General features: G+C 37.5%; 1 protein-coding gene across 2 annotated transcripts in view; it reads right to left on the minus strand.

The window, feature by feature from the left end:
- LOC128219531 (TSC22 domain family protein 4-like) overlaps positions 1-20,362 on the minus strand; it is a 71,871-nt gene that overhangs the window by 24,972 nt on the left and 26,537 nt on the right. The window contains exon 1 of one of the 2 annotated variants that reach the window (XM_052927345.1): positions 14,773-16,865. The exons of the other annotated variant lie outside the window; for it this stretch is intronic. Coding sequence (XP_052783305.1) covers positions 14,773-16,538 — 1,766 coding nt within the window. The 5' untranslated portion in view covers positions 16,539-16,865. Of the gene's footprint in view, positions 1-14,772; positions 16,866-20,362 lie in introns of those variants that run through there. 2 annotated transcript variants of the gene reach the window in all.

A 20,362-nucleotide genomic window follows, 5' to 3' on the forward strand; every position in this document is an offset into this window, starting at 1 on the left:
TATATGGCTGATTATATGGCTGGACCTGGTTAATATGGCTGGACCTGGTTATAAGGCCGGACCTGGTTATGTGGTTGGACCCGGTTATAAGGCCTGACCTGGTTATATGGCTGGACCTGGTTAATATGGCTGGACCTGGTTATAAGGCCGGACCTGGTTATGTGGCCGGACCTGGTTATATGGCTGGACCTGGTTATATGGCTGGACCTGGTTAATATGGCTGGACCTGGTTATAAGGCCGGACCTGGTTATATGGCCGGACCAGTTATAAGGCCGGACCTGGTTATGTGGTTGGACCCGGTTATAAGGCCTGACCAGTTATATGGCCAGACCTGGTTATGTAGCGGGACCTGGTTAATATGGCCGGACCTGGTAATGTGGCTGGACCTGGTTAATGTGGCCGGACTTGGTAATGTGGCCGGATCTGGTTAATATGGCTGGACCTGATAATGTGGCCAGACCTGGTTAATATGGCTGGACCTGATAATGTGGCCGGACCTGGTTAATATGGCCGGACCTGGTAATGTGGCCAGACCTGGTTAATATGGCCGGACCTGGTTAATATGGCCGGACCTGGTTATTTGGCCGGACCTGGTTAATATGGCCGAACCTGGTTAATATGGCAGGACCTGGTAATGTGGCTGGACTTGGATAATATGGCCGGACCTGGTAATGTGGCCGGACCTGGTTATGTGGCCGGACCTGATTAATATGGCCGGACCTGGTTAATATGGCCGGACCTGGTAATGTGGCCGGACCTGGTTAATATGGCTGGACCTGGTAATGTGGCCGGACCTGGTTAATATGGCTGGACCTGGTAAAATGGCCAGACTTGGTTATGTGGCTGGACCTGGTTAATATGGCGGACTTGGTTAAGTGGCCGGACCTGGTTAATATAGCTGGCCCTTGTTATGTGGCCGGACCTCGTTAATATTGGTGGACCTGGTTGTGTGGCCAGACCTGGTTATGTGGCCGGACCTGGTTAATATGGCTGGACATGGTAATGTGGCTGGACCTGGTTATATGGCCGGACCTGGTTAATATGGCTGGACATGGTAATGTGGCTGGACCTGGTTATGTGCCTGGACCTGGTTATATGGCCGGACCTGATTAATATGATTGGACCTGGTAATGTGGCCGGACCTGGTAATGTGGCCGGACCTGGTTATGTGCCTGGACCTGGTTATATGGCCGGACCTGATTAATATGATTGGACCTGGTAATGTGGCCGGACCTGGTAATGTGGCCGGACCTGGTTATGTGCCTGGACCTGGTTAATATGGCCAGACCTGGATAATATGGCCGAGCCTGGTTATAAAGCCGGACCTGGTTATATGGCCGGACCTGGTTATATGACCTGGTTATGTGGCTGGACCTGGTAATATGGCTGGACATGGTTATACAACTGTACATGGTTATACAACTGGACATGGTTATATGGGCTTGGTCATATGACCTGATAAGGTTTTATAGCCGTAGACCAACATCACTTAAGATTAGCCATGCTTTGTTAGGCTCTCTCCCTCATTAATGATATATAAATATCTATCTATTATTAATACTAATTTAAGAACACTTCACAACTGCCAAATTAAATGCCTGAAAACATGCACATATAATACAAATACACTTGACAGAAAGTGGGAACCAGAAGCGACTTTTAGAGAAGTGCTTCAACTTCCAACACTGTAAGTCATGAGATCATGACAGAAATTATAGTGGTACTTATTGAAAGTTCCTCCTAAAGTTTACAACCTAAGCTAAAGTATTAAATTTTCTATTTAATCATTCTTATAACAATAAATGAACAAAAGTGATATCAATAATAATCCTGTTTAATCATTCATCTTATAACATACTGGATAATAAACCAATGTAACCTAAGCTGATAATAAAGTGTAATTTGTCTGTACCTACAGTTGTGAACATAGTTGAATTATGTCACTTATTTAGATTAGTAAGGTTTTACTAAGGCATTAACCTCTTGTGCTTAATCTTCAAGCTTTAATACACTAACCAGTGAGTAATACCATTGTATAACCATACCAAATTTAAATTTAACAAACTTGTATTTTGTATTAATTTTTCGAATTTTGCATAAATGCTTCATGTAGTGTAAGACATATATGAAAGTGTACTGACTGCACTTGAATCTTTCAGTGGTTCTTGCCTAACAGCTGATAACTGTCAATCAAAAAAATCCTGATGAGCTTCTATGTTTGTGTGATGGGCCTGTGTGATGAGCCTCTATGATGTTTGTGTGATGGACCTGTGTGATGAGCCTCTATGATGTTTGTGTGATGGGCCTGTGTGATGAGCCTCTATGATGTTTGTGTGATGGGCCTGTGTGATGAGCCTCTATGATGTTTGTGTGATGGGCCTGTGTGATGAGCCTCTATGATGTTTGTGTGATGGGCCTGTGTGATGAGCCTCAATGATGTTTTTGTGATGGGCCTGTGTGATGAGCCTCTATGATGTTTGTGTGATGGGCCTGTGTGATGAGCCTCTATGATGTTTGTGTGATGGGCCTGTGTGATGAGCCTCTATGATGTTTGTGTGATGGGCCTGTGTGATGAGCCTCTATGATGTTTTTGTGATGGGCCTGTGTGATGAGCCTCTATGATGTTTGTGTGATGGGCCTGTGTGATGAGCTTTCGCTGGGTAATAATCTTTTGCTGTGTGATAAGCCTGTGTGATGATCTTTCACTGTGTAATGATGAGGTTTCACTGTGTGTTGAGCTTTCACTGTGCGGAAAGCTTTTGTTTTGTAATGGACCTGTGTGATGATCTTTCACTGTGTAATGATGAGCTTTAACTGTGTGGAAAGCTTTTGCACAAAGGGTTTGCACTCGAAATTACTCATAAATAGTTCATGAACTATAAAAAATCAGGAACATTTCATGAACTTTCAGAAAATGAACATAAAAATGTGTGTGAACTATGCATGAATATAACAAGAACTGTTCATGAATTGTAAGAGTTCATTTCGCAGGGGATGGGCCTGTGTGATGAGCTTTTACTGTGTGGAAAGCTTTTGCTGTGTTATGAGCTCTTACTGTGTGATGGGTTTTAACTAAGTGGTGATGTTTTGTTGTGAAGAGAGCTTTTGCTGGGTGGTGAACCTTTTGAATCAAAGGTTTCCAAACAGATGAGCTTTTTACATATCAATACACTCGTAAGTCATTCGTCATTCAGGCAAATCAGATATCATTCTATAATGAAACATTTATGTCATACATTTACAAAGCCTACATATTCATTAGCAAATAATTTCAGGTCGAAGTTTTATCATACAAGGATAAGTTTGTTAGGAAGAAACTTGATTGATCTGATGGAACAATTATTAAAACCATTATGTGAGTTGGCAAATGTGTTGACTTATCATGACACAAATTGCAAGACAAATAAGCTCTTTTTTTCTAATGATCCAATCATACAAACATTTGCCAGATGAGAAGGCCATACAGTTCCTGAACCCTATGAGAAGAAGGGTTACAGGCCATTTTCAGATTATAACCTCCCATTATTAACCTATCATCAACAATAATTCTGGGCATTGACAGCTGGCTAGAATTATCAACACCAGTTGGATATACATCATTATTACCTACACTTCAAGGTTCATTGCTTTTCTACTTGAACCTGCTGAAAGCTCTCATATACACTACATGTGATGACCCAGAAATGTGTTGGGAACCACCAACATGCTACAGAACTTCTGTAACAAGTAAATAAACGATTACTACTGTAGTGGTACAATAGAACAAAACAATGAACATATTTTAACAAAATGTGCAATAAAACTACCATAATTATGTATATAATTTTTATACAAACTTTTCAAATTATAAACCTTGAAAGTCTTGTACATCTGACCTCACACTGGGACACAGTTTCAAAACAAAATTGCAAACACTTCAATAAAAGAACTTTCATGTTTAGATTGGAGATATATTTACAATCCAGTTCCAAAGTTTATGCAAACACTTGGAGTATAGACTCTACTGGCTTTGAAATAGAAAAATTCATGACATTGTAAGCAACTTTTAACTGTGCTCTGCAAACTAGTGCACTAAACAGAGAGTTGACACCTAGAACACATAATGTGAATGTTTTATACCTCCAACTCTCATAAGCCATACCAGTATGACAAATCTGGAAACCTGTGCTGACCTCAGTTTACCATTATTGTTTATGACAGAAGACTGGACCATCTCTGTGACAGAAGACCTGCATGCAAGACCATCATGAAATAATGAAATACAGAAAACTGAAACAGGAGCTAACCTCCAGCAAAAGCATACTATAACATTTATTTCTCTTCTCTTTACAGCCTCAAATACAGGTAGTATTTTTGGTGCCTTGGGACTGTTTTAAAACCTACAGTAAAATCTATGAAATAAATCAAACAATATTTCCAACTGGGAAAGCACAGAAAAACTCCAGAAAACATCTTTCTTTGTCTTACGTTTTTTGATCCATATCTACCCTATATATCATTTTTTTACCCTTGCTCAAATCCACTGATCCCAAATTGAACACAAGAGAAGTTTAAGAACTTAATGACCATAGCTCATCCTTTGCCTTCAAATGTAGTAAAATTATATGCAACACTAAATTAAAGCAAGTTCAGTTTTCCTTATGCACCAGTCATTTGTAACCACGGCCCCCCAGGTCCGGGGAATAGCGGAGACTTTGACTTTTGGTCCAGCCAAGCCCGGGCAAAGTCTCGGCCCTGCGGGTACAATCTGCTGGTAAAACCCCCGCCAAATGCCCCCGCACCCAAGGAACCCTAGATAAGGCCAATTTTCCGCTAAATTTGGCGTGAAGACAAAACCACCGCAGTCACCCGGCACTGCGGGGCCACCTGAAAAGTAAAAACACGGCCCATTTCCCCGGCTATCCCCGGTATACCCCCCCGGACCTGGTGGGGCCGTGGTTACAATTCACTGGTGCAATACACAACCACAAAACATTTTTAAGACTAATACAACTGTTTGCAAATAAGAGTAGCAAGTACGATTGCAACAAAGAGACAGCTTTTTTGTTCCACCTCAACAATGGCTTTGGATAGTCTGTTTCCACTTTTCAACGAGTTTTGTTTGTCACTGCATTTTTCTTGCCAGCATTATTTAAAGTTACAATCTAATTTGCGGTTGCAGTAAAACCAGGCAAACTGTACAGTACAGTAATGAGAATGCCTCTTCAGTAGTCAGTTTACATGATAATTTAAGAATACTTCAAAACACTAATGGCGGCAGGCTGATTTTCTTTCAAGTGTAAAGCTGATCCACAGGCCAAAGATATTGCACTACAAAATTCATTCAATTTTGGTGGAGCAAACTCCACCATCAATCAATGTTTCCAAATCTTGAAATGCTAAGGTGGAGCAAACTCCACCATCAATCAATGTTCCCAAACCTTGAAATGCTAAGGTGGAGCAAACTCCACCATCAATCAATGTTCCCAAACCTTGAAACGCTTAGGTGGAGCAAACTCCACCATCAATCAATGTTCCCAAACCTTGAAATGCTAAGGTGGAGCAAACTCCACCATCATTCAATGTTCCCAAACCTTGAAATGCTAAGGTGGAGCAAACTCCACCATCATTCAATGTTTCCAAACCTTCCGTTGAAATGCTAAGGTGGAGCAAACTCCACCATCAATCAATGTTCCCAAACCTTGAAATGCTAAGGTGGAGCAAACTCCACCATCATTCAATGTTCCCAAACCTTGAAATGCTAAGGTGGAGCAAACTCCACCATCAATCAATGTTCCCAAACCTTGAAATGCTTAGGTGGAGCAAACTCCACCATCAATCAATGTTCCCAAACCTTGAAATGCTAAGGTGGAGCAAACTCCACCATCAATCAATGTTCCCAAACCTTGAAATGCTTAGGTGGAGCAAACTCCACCATCAATCAATGTTTCCAAACCTTGACATGCTAAGTTCATTTGCAAGCAGTAGTATTACTTTCATCAGATGAATTATCAATGTACTTTATTCAAGTAAAATAATATTTTTTGTCATTTAACCTACAGACATATTAAGCAGCATTTATTTCTTTTTTTTCTTTTTTGCCTTTTGTATATAAGTAGATTTTAACAAAAATGTATCTTTACTTGTATTTTATTCATTCATATTTGATATATTTTACTCTCCCATACCATAGAGCTTTACTGAAGTATTCCAGTGCAGTGAGAAAGATGCTGTGGTCGTTGAATGGTGACAGGGGAGAGGATTTTTCTGGCGGCGATTTCTCATACCCAGTGCCACAATTACATACGTGCCCCGTTGAAATCACGGGTGACGGGAGGGAACCTGGCATCACTGTTAGCATGTTACTCCAATCAAAGAACTTCTATTTATTTACTTTTCAATAACTCCCACATTTGCCAATGTTTCAACAAAGTATTAAACACTATAACTAGGCCCAAAGTATTTGTCTTCTTCCACTCAAATGTTTTGCAAATGAAACCAATTGCTCCACTGGTCTTATGTAATAGAATCATTGACAATCATTATCCTTGTTATTTCAAACCAGGTTAAACTGCTTATCGTTCTATTCATGTGTTAATATCTCTGCTTTATTCCAAAATTTACATATTACACTTCAGTCTTTGCCTTCATTCTTTTTCAGTACACTCAATACATTCATTGTAGCATTTGAATGCAAATAAATACAATTTAAATGGTTTAAATTAAATCCCAAATCACCAATGCAAACAATATATCTGTAGTCGGTAACTCAGTCTTCTGACCAATTTGAAGTTTAAAAGTTAACTTCAAGTCGGCTATACTCTACCAATGGAAATTCCTAGTCCTAATTTATGTTACATTTTTTATTATTTGATACCTAATTATTCAGCACAAACAATGTTGTGCTTAGGATATAAAAGATAATATTGTACTTTTCTTTTCAAAACAAGTTCCGGAGGTACATCTTTTCTATCAAAGTGCATCAACCTTATTTAAAAGTTTATAACACATGTTTCGAAATTGAGTTCCATAAGGCACTAGTTATTTATTTTAACAAAATAATAACACCTGTTCTATTTCTAAATAAGAACTGTATAAGAATAACAGCATAATATTGTATACGATGACTACTCTCTATATATAACCTCTCTCATCACTCAAGCAGCTACACCCAAGTGGTTGGCACTAGTTCAGATCTTCTCTTTTTTCTGCACTGCAAAAAGCAATATATCCCCCAGAAATAGAAGCACCAATGTTTGTGTTTGCCTAACAACCTGTTTAATAGAGCATCAGTGTTCTAAATGTATGTAAATATTTGGATATAAAATCAATGATTTGTTTGAAACAGAAACCATCCCTACCAAAGTGAAAGTACGCTACTGAAAATTTTCCCAATTTGTTTCAAGGAAATATCTTGTTTACTCCAATAATAAGATCAGAATTGATTTCCTAGTAAATATTACAGGAATTAAATCAGATAACAATATATATTAACTGTATTCATTTCCTATATGCTGTACTTAATTTAGCCAACTTCTCAGAATACAAAATATTTTGAAATATCAAAAACATTTTTTTAAGGTTTAACAATAAATTATGTTAATTAATGGAGACTGATGTCAAAACAGTGAAACATTTCCAAATGAATAATCCAACATGCAAAAGGAACCTTGTGTTGCATTTGGGCAGCTTCCAAGAGACAGACCTCTCCAAATCAATTGTAAAACACTTCAACATTATAAACAGATCATCTTGGCTAGAAATGATCCCTTAAGTATTGATTTCCCTCAGTGAAGTTTCTAGTGTATGTGGAACATCAAAGTCACACCAAAATCTTGGAAGATCAAAATTCCCCATTGTAAGTGTAACAGTGAAGACTCTTCATCAATATGGGAAATTATTTTTTTTTGAATTTCGTTGGTTGGCTTATGCACCAGTCAATTGTAACCACGCCCTCCTCCCCCCAGGTCCAGGTCCGAGGGTATACCTGATATGGCCGGGGAAATGGGCCGTGCTTTTACCTTCCAAGTGGCCCCACAGTGCCAGCTGAGTGCTGTTGTTTTGCCTTTGCGCCAAAAATAGTGGGGAATGGGCCTTACCTAGGGTCCCTGGGGTGCGGGGGCATTTGGCGGGGATTTTACCTGCAGTTCGTCCACACAGGACAGGTATTTTACCCATGCTTGGCTGAACCGAATGTCAAAGTCCTTGCTATTGCCCAGACCTGAGGAGGCCGTGGTAACAATTGAATGGTGCATTAGCCACGAATTCAAGATCCCAACGAAAATTTGACCTTTAATTCTGAAATAATACTGCGTTTATATAAAAGTGTATACATGTATTCAAATACATATATATTCACGGTATACATCTTGTATGTAGCTAAATCATTGTTTATTTGAGCAGACCACTCCATAACCATGACATCATGTTGTGAGCAGACCACTCCATAACTATGACATCATGGTGTGAGCAGACTACGCCATAACTATGACATCATGGTGTGAGCAGACCACTCCATAACTATGACATCATGGTGTTAGCAGACCACTCCATAACTATGACATCATGGTGTGAGCAGACCACTCCATAACTATGACATCATGGTGTGAGCAGACCACTCCATAACTATGACATCATGGTGTGAGCAGACCACTCCATAATGACATCATGGAATGAGCAGACCACTCCATAGCTATGACATCATGGTGTGAGCAGACCACTCCATAACTATGGGATCATGGTGTGAGCAGACGACTCCATAACTATGAGATCATGAAATGAGCAGACCACTCCATAACTATATCATCATGGTGTGAGCAGACCACTCCATAACTATGACATCATAGTGTGAGCAGAACACTCCATAACTATGACATCATGGAATGAGCAGACCACTCCATAACCATGACATCATGTTGTGAGCAGACCACTCCATAACTCTGGGATCATGGAATGAGCAGACCACTCCATTGCTATGACATCATGGTGTGAGCAGACCACTCCATAACTATGACATCATGGTGTGAGCAGACCACTCCATAACTATGGGATCATGGAATGAACAGACCACTTCATAACTATGACATCATGGTGTGAGCAGACTGCTCCATAACTATGGGATCATGGAATGAACAGACCACTTCATAACTATGACATGATGGTGTGAGCAGACCACTCCATAACTATGGGATCATGGAATGAGAAGACCACTCCATAACTATGACATCATGGTGTGAGCAGACCACTCCATAACTATGACATCATGGTGTGAGCAGACCACTCCATAACTATGGGATCATGGATGAACAGACCACTCCATAACTATGACATCATGGTGTGAGCAGACTACTCCATAACTATGACATCATGGTGTGAGCAGACCACTCCATAACTATGGAATCATGGATGAACAGACCACTCCATAACTATGACATCATGGTGTGAGCAGACTACTCCATAACTATGACATCATGGTGTGAGCAGACCACTCCATAACTATGACATCATGGTGTGAGCAGACCACTCCATAACTATGACATCATGGTGTGAGCAGACTACTCCATAACTATGACATCATGGTGTGAGCAGACTACTCCATAACTATGACATAATGGTGTGAGCAGACCACTCCATAACTATGACATCATGGTGTGAGCAGACCACTCCATAATGACATCATGGAATGAGCAGACCACTCCATAGCTATAACATTATGGTGTGAGCAGACCACTCTATTTCTACGACATCATGGACTGAGCAGACCACTCCATTACTATGATATCATGGTGTGAGCAGACCACTCCATTATAAACTATGACATCATGGTGTGAGCAGACTACTCCATAACTATGACATAATGATGTGAGCAGACCACTCCATAACTATGACATCATGGTGTGAGCAGACCACTCCATAATGACATCATGGAATGAGCAGACCACTCCATAGCTATAACATTATGGTGTGAGCAGACCACTCTATTTCTACGACATCATGGAGTGAGCAGACCACTCCATAACTATGACATCATGGTGTTGGCAGACCACTCCATAACTATGACATAATGTTGTGAGCAGACCACTCCATAACTATGACATATTTTTTATAAAAAAAGATGAATCTTTTGTGTGCATGACAATATTTGATTTTTTTTTCAAAAGAAAATAAATTGACAAATAGTCTATCATTTTTTAGGCAGTAAATGCAAAAGTAAACGTTTTGCCAATGGAACACTCAAATTTATTTGACATGTGATAGTGTTTGCACTAGACTGGGACAAAACAATATTGGAAAACATGCCTACAGTGCATTTAGGCAATAAATAATGCATAACATTCCTCCTTACAACACATAAATCCCAAATTGTGCACAAGAGTTTTTCATTTTTGAAGTAGTGAATAAAAAAAAGTTAATGACATGATGCAAAATATGTTATTTAATTTCCGAGAAATTAGGACTGATTATGCACTAAGGGTTACATATTACAGATAACAACACTTATCGGGATTTGTTGCGTCTTTTGTACAGTGTCTTCATACAACCAACAGACTGCTGTCTTGTGTCCCCAATCTTTCCACTTTTTATGTGAATGGGGTCAGGTTCCTTAGAATCGACAAAATCATAAAGCCGGAAATTGTTAATCAATAATAATACATTTCAAACGATGATACACAGCAAAGCCCCCTTTGAGATCCTGGGTGTGAAAGTTAATGAGCTGAAGGTTTTGACATTTTGATAATGTTTACGTACAATGTACATCTCTGGCTTTTATAATTTGGGATGACGGAGAGAGAAATGGGGATTTCATTTAGTCATTTATATACATGTGCTGTACTATTTAATACCCTTTACCATTTTCACAATTAAAAAAAATCGCCACAACAAATATAAATGGCTGCTGATTTTGACATTTTTCACTGCGTCCCATCTGTGGTATAAGAAGTTTCAAGTTTTTTTACCTGAATTTTAACATATTTTTTGGCCTGTGTCCTATCAATGTTAGCATCCTGTACACAGTATAATACCGTAATTTTAATACTCCTTAAAATTTGCCCCACATGATTTCATAATTAAATATAAAAAATCCAGAAAAAGTGCATTTTTCAAAACCATAAAATAGTCGCTTTAAGGGCAAAACTGTTCTTTATAATTTAACATACCAAGGGATATAGCTTCAATTCAAGATTAATGTGAGGATAGAGTAAGATTTCTTCTGTTATAACTTAGAATGTTTTGTTTTTGTCTTTTGGAAGGGAAATCACAGAAATACTGATAATTATATCTGAACAACAAGTGTTCTCCCTTTATATATTTGAAGGATGATATCAACAAGTATCTTGTATTTTTGTCTTCTAATCATTCCTCTTATGCGATTATAGCTTGTATACATTTAATGGTAATTTATATTACCTGGGTTTCGATGAAGATGTTGGATATAATGAGTGCCTTCGGCTAAAGATTTCTGGGCGGATACCGACCCTCAACTTAGATTGTTGAGTACTCTTAAACTGGTTGACAGCTCGTTGATGAGCACTGGATACCTTAACCTCCTGTAGGGAGTACCTTCGAGACCTCAGTCGCTCCATAGGAATACTCATCCGTATGGGGTGTAAGTGGTATATCATATGAGGTGCCGATGACTGCTGAACACGGACATTCGCAAGGTTTTTATCATCAGCTTGTTCACTGTCAATACTGTGTGCCTTCTTAGGGTTATTAGCAATCCTACTGTTCTTCAACTGCTCAGCTGCCTCAAGCAAGTCAATCTCAAGCAAGTTATTGACTTGCTCTTGAATCAGCTTCTGACCTCTTGGAGACTGGGAACCCTGGCTGGCAATTTGACCACTTGTCCCTTCTTTAGAGCCCTCGCCATGCACCACCGGATCCCCCTCTGAAGACACCGAAGTGTTCCCAAGTTTGAGATCAGGCTTTTCACCGCTTGTAGATGCTTTGGTCATTTCACCCTCACTGTCATGTGAACCTTCCTTGACCTGAAGCACACTAAGTCTTGCTAATGGTCTCAAATCAGGATCACCGATGTTATCCTCATTTCCTGAATGGTCTTCATCCGAAGCACTGTCATTGTCAAAGCTGAGTGCAAACACTGGACGTTCCATATCCATCTACTTTATGATACTTAAAAAAACAACCATAAAATCTTATTATTTTTAGGACAAAAAAATGTAAAAGTAAATTGTATCTTCATATTTTCATAGTAAATTTCATTTGGTGACATTTCTCACAAACACCAATGACATTATGCATGTGACATATTGTGCTTGTTGGCTAACTGTCCTCCTCCAATGAGATTATAACTTGTGTACTTGCAATAACATCACCTACAATGGAGTAGCATGTAATTTTGTTTTTAGCTAAACTCTTAGATTACATTTAAACACAAATATAATCATTCTTATTAACTTTAATCCTACAAAGTTTTCACAAGTTGTTTCTCTTTTTTAACATAAAAAGGTTTAACATTCAAATCAAAACACCTCTAAGCCTAAATGCTAATCCATCATGGGAGGAAAACATCTCATCCATAACATATTTTAAAATTATCTCTTTTCAAATGAATATCTTTTAGTTTGAATACTACAACTTTGTATACCCAAACCTTGGTTTCAATCTATGATGCAAGTCAGCGCTTTCAAATGTACTTCATGTAGTAGAATATTGAATAAAGAAAACTGAGAAAAATAAATAAAAATTAACTGTGAAAAGCATTCGACAAATTAAATGGCCATTCAAAAATTATGTAGACTTTTTTAAACAACTTTTTGTGTTGTCCTCATAAAAATTTGTGAAATCAAAAGTTCAATTTTAACAATAAAATATTGCCATGAAGAACAAAGGTTGTATGTCGATCATAAATTGAGGTTGTATGTCAATCACAAATTGAGGTTGTATGTCAATCATAAATTGAAGTTTTATGTCAATCATAAATTGAGGTTTTATGTCAATCATAAATTGAGGTTGTATGTCAATCATAAATTGCGATTGTATGTCAATCATAAATTGAGGTTGTATGTCAATCATAAATTGAGGTTGTATGTCAATGTTTTAGAGATTAAACATTATATACATGCTTAAAATGCCGCCAAATTTTTGTGACTGAATGAACTACGTATTTTTGGCTCAATGTTAAAGTAAAGTATATACAAATAGTTAAGTATATACAAATCTGAACCAAACTTTCTGATATTAAGCTTTTATTACTGGTGTGAGAAATGGAAATGGATGAAGTCAAAATGTGTACACAACAAAAAATGGTTTCGAGGTACCCTAACTTATTGTGTATAGGACGCAAGGATAAATAGGACCCTAAAAAATAAGGCAAAGAAAATATGTGAAAAATCAGGTTAAATCACATTTTAACACAGATAGGAAGCATTGAAAAAATGTCAAAATGAGTATCAACCATGTTATCTTTTGATGAAATTTTATTTGATCATGAAAATGACAAAGGTTATTAAAAAGTTCAGCACATGTACATAAGTGATGATATATATTAAGAAACAATAACATAAGTGTTAGATAGCACTTGGTTCATTGCTATGTTACATAAACAATAAATAAATAATAAACACAGTTTGATTCAGTCATCATGATGTCGCTCTTCTCGAAGCCCTCAAATCCTTCTTCATCTTTGTCGCTGTTCAGTTGGTGATTTGTAAACGATATTCTTTTGAGAATGATAGAAATTGTAAAATCAAATTATGTTGTTGGAAAATGTTCTCAACATTTCAACACCTTCAAGTAAGCATTTCAAACAATACTGGCATGCACCAGTTTGTACTATTTTTATGTTACTTTAGTTATAGAGGTTTTTTTTTCATACATTCACATACTGACATAGTACAATGATGTCACTTCACAGTATGCATGTTAATTTATTATTATTTTGAAACAGAATTAAACTAAGTAAAATCAATCATACAATATCGAAACTTATGTTCATTTGAATAACTGATACTAACCTTATATACTGATTTCCCACTGCCAATATAACTCAATACAGGCAATGAGTGTAATGTCTCTTTGAATTTAAAAAGTAAAAAAACTCATTTTCCTCATTTATTTCTGAAAATCAGATTCTCATCTAAACCTTTAAACCTGGTCACATCTACACTATGAGCTTTGTACTACAAGGACCTGGAGACTCAGTGACTCGTTGAAAATGTTTCCCAAGCTCCTGACTTCTCACCAAGCTCACAGATTTTTTCAAAGTCTGGAGATACTCCCAAGGGCCCCGGTACAACTCAAACAGGCATTTCACAGGGACCTTGTAGATTTGTAGCCCAAGACTATTGCAGGGGCATGCACAGTCAACATACAAATTCTTTGACGATTCAAGGTGGTATAATTAACAAGCTCCTTGACAGCTCTGCACGACTTGTTTGTCATGTATGTAAGGATAACCTAAGATTGCATCCTCCAAAAAATAAAGTGTAGAAATTCTGCATTTAATTTTTGGCTCAGCTTTTTGTCTTTATTGTTTAGAAGACCAAAAATAAAGTTCAAATTAAACTTGATATCCTGCATAAGAACCTTTGTTTTCGACATTTATTCATCACTTTTGAAATATTCAAACAATATTATTAATTGTGGTTAATCTTTTTGGGAGTAATTCATTACACCACATGATAGCTCCGGCAGCAGAATGTTGTACAAACCACTATAAATGCCAATCTGACAAGCCTAAGCTCCAACATCATATATGTCACATCATCAGCAATAGAACCCAACACCCAGTATCTTCCCCCACCACCATTATGCGATATGTCACTCACCGCAGGTTGTAGGCTGTCATCGGACACATAGAGTGCCTCCTCTTCTCCTCCTGTCTCTCTTTCTTTGTCTTTGCAATCAAAACTGCATCTGAACCTCTCCGCAACACATAACCTGGTTCACTCTCTTGTTTGATTAGAACTGCTACTCTATCCTTTTTGGCTAACTTATTTTCTTCTTCCTTATTGTTGCATTCTTCAGGTGTTTCCTTACTGAAGACCTCATTGCTCCCAATACTGTCAATACTGTACTGTCTATCATATACTTCATCCTGCCTTCCAGTACCATCTGACATTTTCTCTACCTTTAATATCTTCAATGTGTTAAACCGTTTAGGTGGTTCTTCTTCGTAGCTTATTTTTCTATCCAACTTCCTTTCATTGTTGCCAACATGACCAATTCCTTCATAGGTCACGCTCTGAGCACTGAAAGACCTTACTCTATTTATAGGATCATCCTCAAAGGATACCCTCTTTTTAAATCTAGGAGAGCTTGAGGCTGATCCAGAGCTATGTTTTCTCATGATAGATTCACCAACTCTTCCATCTTCAGAACTATTTTCTCTCTCTAATTCTGGAACTTTAAGCCTATTTTCTTCAGACGGACTAGAAACCAATGCAGTTTTTTTAACTCTTTTTAATGGTACATACGGTGTTTGCCAAGCAGGTATGTCATCTTCATCTCCAAGTTTTCCAGAACTTTGCCCTACCATACCTTTGAGAGACGGTTGATGCTCACCCTGACAAGAAAGATCAGACTGGGGAACAACTGGTTGATTCAGCTGCTGCACCTGCTGTTGCTGATACTGCTGAATCATTTGTTGCTGATTGGTTTGAGTTATTTGTGACTCATGCTGCTGTATTGGTTGCACCATCTGGACATTCTGTCCAAACTGTTGAATGGAAGGTTGCATAGCAGCTGACAATTGCTGCTCATTCATCTGAGCAGTTTCACAAACAACACCGGGGTATGTTTGTGTGTCATACCCTTGCTCTGCCATTGTATTTGGATTCTGAAAAGCTACAGGCATCTGACTGAAAGAATTAACTGGTACATACTGTTGTCCGCCAACTGATATAGAATGTAGTTGGTTCATGGAAAGGGCATTCTGTTTCACAACCTGCTGACCTACTTGGTTGTACTGAAGACTACAAGGGCTTACATCAGCCTGAGGCTGATACCTCATAAACTCTTCCGCCATCATAGGGTCAGAGCACTGCCTTCCAGATGGCCACATGCTTTTACAGGGCATTCTTGGAGAATATCTTATCCCTGCCACAGATTCATGCATTCCCTGTACTTCTGAAGAATCTCTTGTTGGAGAAAATGCATACTCTTCTGCTGGACTTAACATTTCTTCATAAAAAAATGGACCTGACTGAGCTCTTTGCTGAACCATAGAACCTCTCATGTTGAAAACTGGGGTGGAGTAAAATGGCTGTACCTCCTGGACTGGTCGCAGAGGGTGTGAAACTGCTGGTCTATTCAATGTCATGCCTTGATAATGTGAATGTGTAGGAGAATAATGGACATACTGCTGACCCGGCAAGAGAGACTCTTCTTGGAAATAATCGTCACTGGAGTACCTGGGTACTGTTCTAACATATCTTGGCCTGTGCTGGCACTCCAAGCTACCAATCATAGGAGCCTGTGTGACAGTGTGTCGTCTCCGTGGAGGGGTGGCTGGAGGTAATGGAGTGCTTCCTACAGCTGACCTCGGCTCCTGCAGGGAGAACCTCCTGACTGGGTACTCATCTCCTTCTTCCATAGTTGTGCAATAACACAATTTGAAGTCAGCTTTAAAAAAGTCAAAGGTGCTCACACAGTATTTTCTGAAATATCCTCAAGTACTCTCACACTGCTTGTAAACCAGTATTCTTAAGAGTATTTACTTGGCATTCACAACCTCTACGTCCTTATCCAAAGTCAAATGTATACCAGAATCATTAAAACCCATCTACACAAGCCACTTTCCTTAAAACTGATTCACAATTAAAATAACGTGATGTAGTATGTCTAAATAAAAGACATAAACCATTGTCAAATTCATTAAGTGAACAACATAGATGCTGTCTTTTTGTTAAGATATAACATCTTTAATTTACCGTCAAACCGTCATGACATAAATTTGCTACAACTTTCGAATATAAAACAAAGGTCTTATAACCTCAGCTTATAGCGCATGATATCTTTCCTTTAAAGTCTATTCGAACATTCTCGCTTACAAACGCTCGCAAAAAAGCTAATTCATTAGCACACTGTTGAATATTGCATTATATATAATACCTGTCCAAAATGTGTGCTCAATCCTTCTCATTTGACATAAAGGGCATTTACTACTATTACTGTAACATGTAAATACTATATTACATGCACACACTTTTATGGAATGGTCAACTGCACAGTGATTGGCTAGAGATTGGATCAACACAACAAAACATGTATCTGTACCTTAAAATATCCATCAACTTAAAAATCAACAATCCTTCCATCAAATTAAAGTGCATAAAAATGTAATGACGTTACTCCCATTTATTAATCACAGTATCATTATGTTCATTTGCATTTATGCAAAAACAAATCTTATGTCTATCCTAATTTTCTATAACAGTAATACATACATACAGTGATGTCTGCTTTTTTGCATAAAAGATGTCATTTTAATAGTATTAATCATTATTGTTTACCAGCTGACAATGTATGGTCAGTCATGTATTGTAATTATAACTATCCACTAAACGATGTCCTTCTGTCATCAAATCCAAATGGAGAAACACACAAAATGATATATCAGTTAAAAATGGTCTATTATTATATTTCAAAAGTTAACAACTCGATCTAGTTAGAAATACTACCAACATGAGCATTTCTCTATCATAATCATCATGCTGGGGAAAGGTTTTATCATTTAGAAAGGCATTAAAATTAATATTACAATTACTGCCTTTAAAATTTTAACATCAATATGCATGAAAATTATGTAGGACTGTTTCAAGTTTATCAAATGAACCTGGATCGACAAACACCTTTCTTAATTTGCTTAAAAGGCAAAATGATTAAAGTTCAAGCTACAATATATCACTGATAAAATTTAAAAGTCAAAATTTTTCAAAAGTTGTTTGTTCATTTCGATACATTGTTTTATTCATTTGTACAATTAGATCATTAACATGCATGTTTTGTGATTTTTTTCTTTTCCTTCCTTTTTTTCCCCAGTCTTTTTTTTGGTTTAGATTGGTTCTACATTCATAGTATCTCAATTACTATTCATAAATAACATAACTGCATTCTTATAGCATGCTTGTAAATTGGTATTATGTAATGTCATACTATGCTATGTAAAATGCATATTGTTGAATAAATCATGTACGAATCTGAAAAAAAAAAAAAAAAAAAAAAAAAAAAAAAAAAAAAAAAGCTACAATCTATCACTGATAAAATTTAAATCATACCACAAACTTAAATGTACATGTTATTTATGATAAAGCCCACACTTACATAGCTGTGATTCTGTTATGTGAAAGCCTGCGGTTATGGAGGTACTCCTGGTTTGAAGAGTTAGGGAATCCATACACAATTCTCCCCCTTGTCTCATTTCCCACTGAGCGTACAATGCTATTCACTCCCTGTGATGTGTTCGTAACTCTCAAGTTTGAATTTCCGAAACATTTCAGCTTAAAATTATCACCAGAACTTGATGCTTTGTTTGTAGTAACATCTGAATGATGCAATGCCACACTGACTACTGGAATAGTCACAACTTCAGCCTCAGGGATATTTCCCGATTCCGCCATGCTCGTGAAATATTTCCTTAATGACATAATGGCCAACTTAAGCAAGCCATCTGAAGATGCTTCAAAAAGTCACAAAATCTGTCTTGAGTTCAAAGCTGCTAATTGTCCTTAAAAAAGTGGAACAGAATCAGTGAAACAAACATCCCTGCAACTTTCTGTAGCTAGTTTATATATGGATTTATAATTATAAATTTAACTTTATCTTCAAATAAATAACTACTGCGTTATCTTTTAAAACCATATCACACAATTTTCTCATTTATCATAACACGATTAACTCCATAAAAATGTTGATGGGTTATATACTAATTGATAGGAAATTTCATTGTAACAATATCGTACATAATATATATTTATCAAAAGGTCATAGAATGCTTAACGTATACAATTCTAAGCCCTTGCAGAAATAGCTCCTTTGTTTACAAATTCCTCACACAAAATGGCACAAAAGTATGTAACAAGATATTCTTTAACCATGAAAATATTATAAATCCTATTTCAACAAGAGCGGTCCCAGACAGCTATTTCCCCCGCCTCATGGGGCATTTTTTTGTAACGAAAGCCAATCAATGGTAAGGGTAGTTTCTCAGGAACATAAGAAATGCGTAAAATTAAGAAAGGGCAATAACTCTTTCAAATAAGGTCAAATTGCAAAAGCCTGACAATATGCGCTGCTTCACTTCATGATCATCAATCTGTGAAAGTTTGGTAGAAATTGCATGAAAAACGTAAGAGCAGTTGCGAAGAAACCAATTTTAAATGTAAAATAAGCAAAGGGCAATAACTCTTTCAAAAATGGTCGAATCGGGAAAGCCCGACAATATGCGCTGCTTCACTTCATGATCATCAATCTGTGAAAGTTTGGTAGAAATTGCATGAAAAACGTAAGAGCAGTTGCGAAGAAACCAATTTTAAATGTAAAATAAGCAAAGGGCAATAACTCTTTCAAAAATGGTTGAATCGGGAAAGCCCGACAATATGCGCTGCTTCACTTCATGATCATCAATCTGTGAAAGTTTGGTAGAAATTGCATGAGAAATGTAAGAGGAGATGCAAAGAAATGAATGTGGGCCGGACGGACGCACACACACACACACACAGAATTGCGCCTACCATTACTATATCCCCTCGCCTTTTCAAGGCGGGGGATAAAAATACAAATAAATATGTAATCACTGTTTTACAAAAAGCCCCATCAGTATTGACAAGAGATCAATTTTGATTAAGATAATATGTTAACAAGAACCTTAAACCAAACAGATCTATTTCCAGATAGACTTAATGGTTCAGCTTTAGATAATTCGTATTCCACTGGTACATTTGAATGGTTCAGCCTTAGACATTTAGTATTTCTCCTGATAAGGATACATTTGAATGGTTCAGTCTTAGAGATTTAGTATTCCCCTAGTTCTGGGTACATTTGAATTATTCAGTCTCAGAGATTTACTATTCCCCTTGTTCTAGATACATTTGATTGGTCCAGCCTTAGAGATTAAGTATTCTTCTAGTTCTTGATACATTTGAATGGTCCAGCCTTAGAGATTTAGTATTCTTCAAGTTCTAGATACATTTGAATGGTTCAGCCTCAGAGATTAGGTATTCCCCCCTGTTCTAGATACATTTGAATGGTTCAGTCTTAGAGATTTACTATTCCCCCTGTTCTAGATACATTTGAATGGTCCAGCCTTAGAGATTTAGTATTCCCCTGTATCTAATTACATTTAAATGGTCCAGCCTTAGAGATTTAGTATTCTTCTTGTTCTAGATACATTTGAATGGTTCAGCCTTAGAGATTAAG

This window comes from Mya arenaria, chromosome 15, assembly GCF_026914265.1.
Source record: "Mya arenaria isolate MELC-2E11 chromosome 15, ASM2691426v1".
In the NCBI taxonomy this organism is placed as follows: domain Eukaryota; kingdom Metazoa; phylum Mollusca; class Bivalvia; order Myida; family Myidae; genus Mya; species Mya arenaria.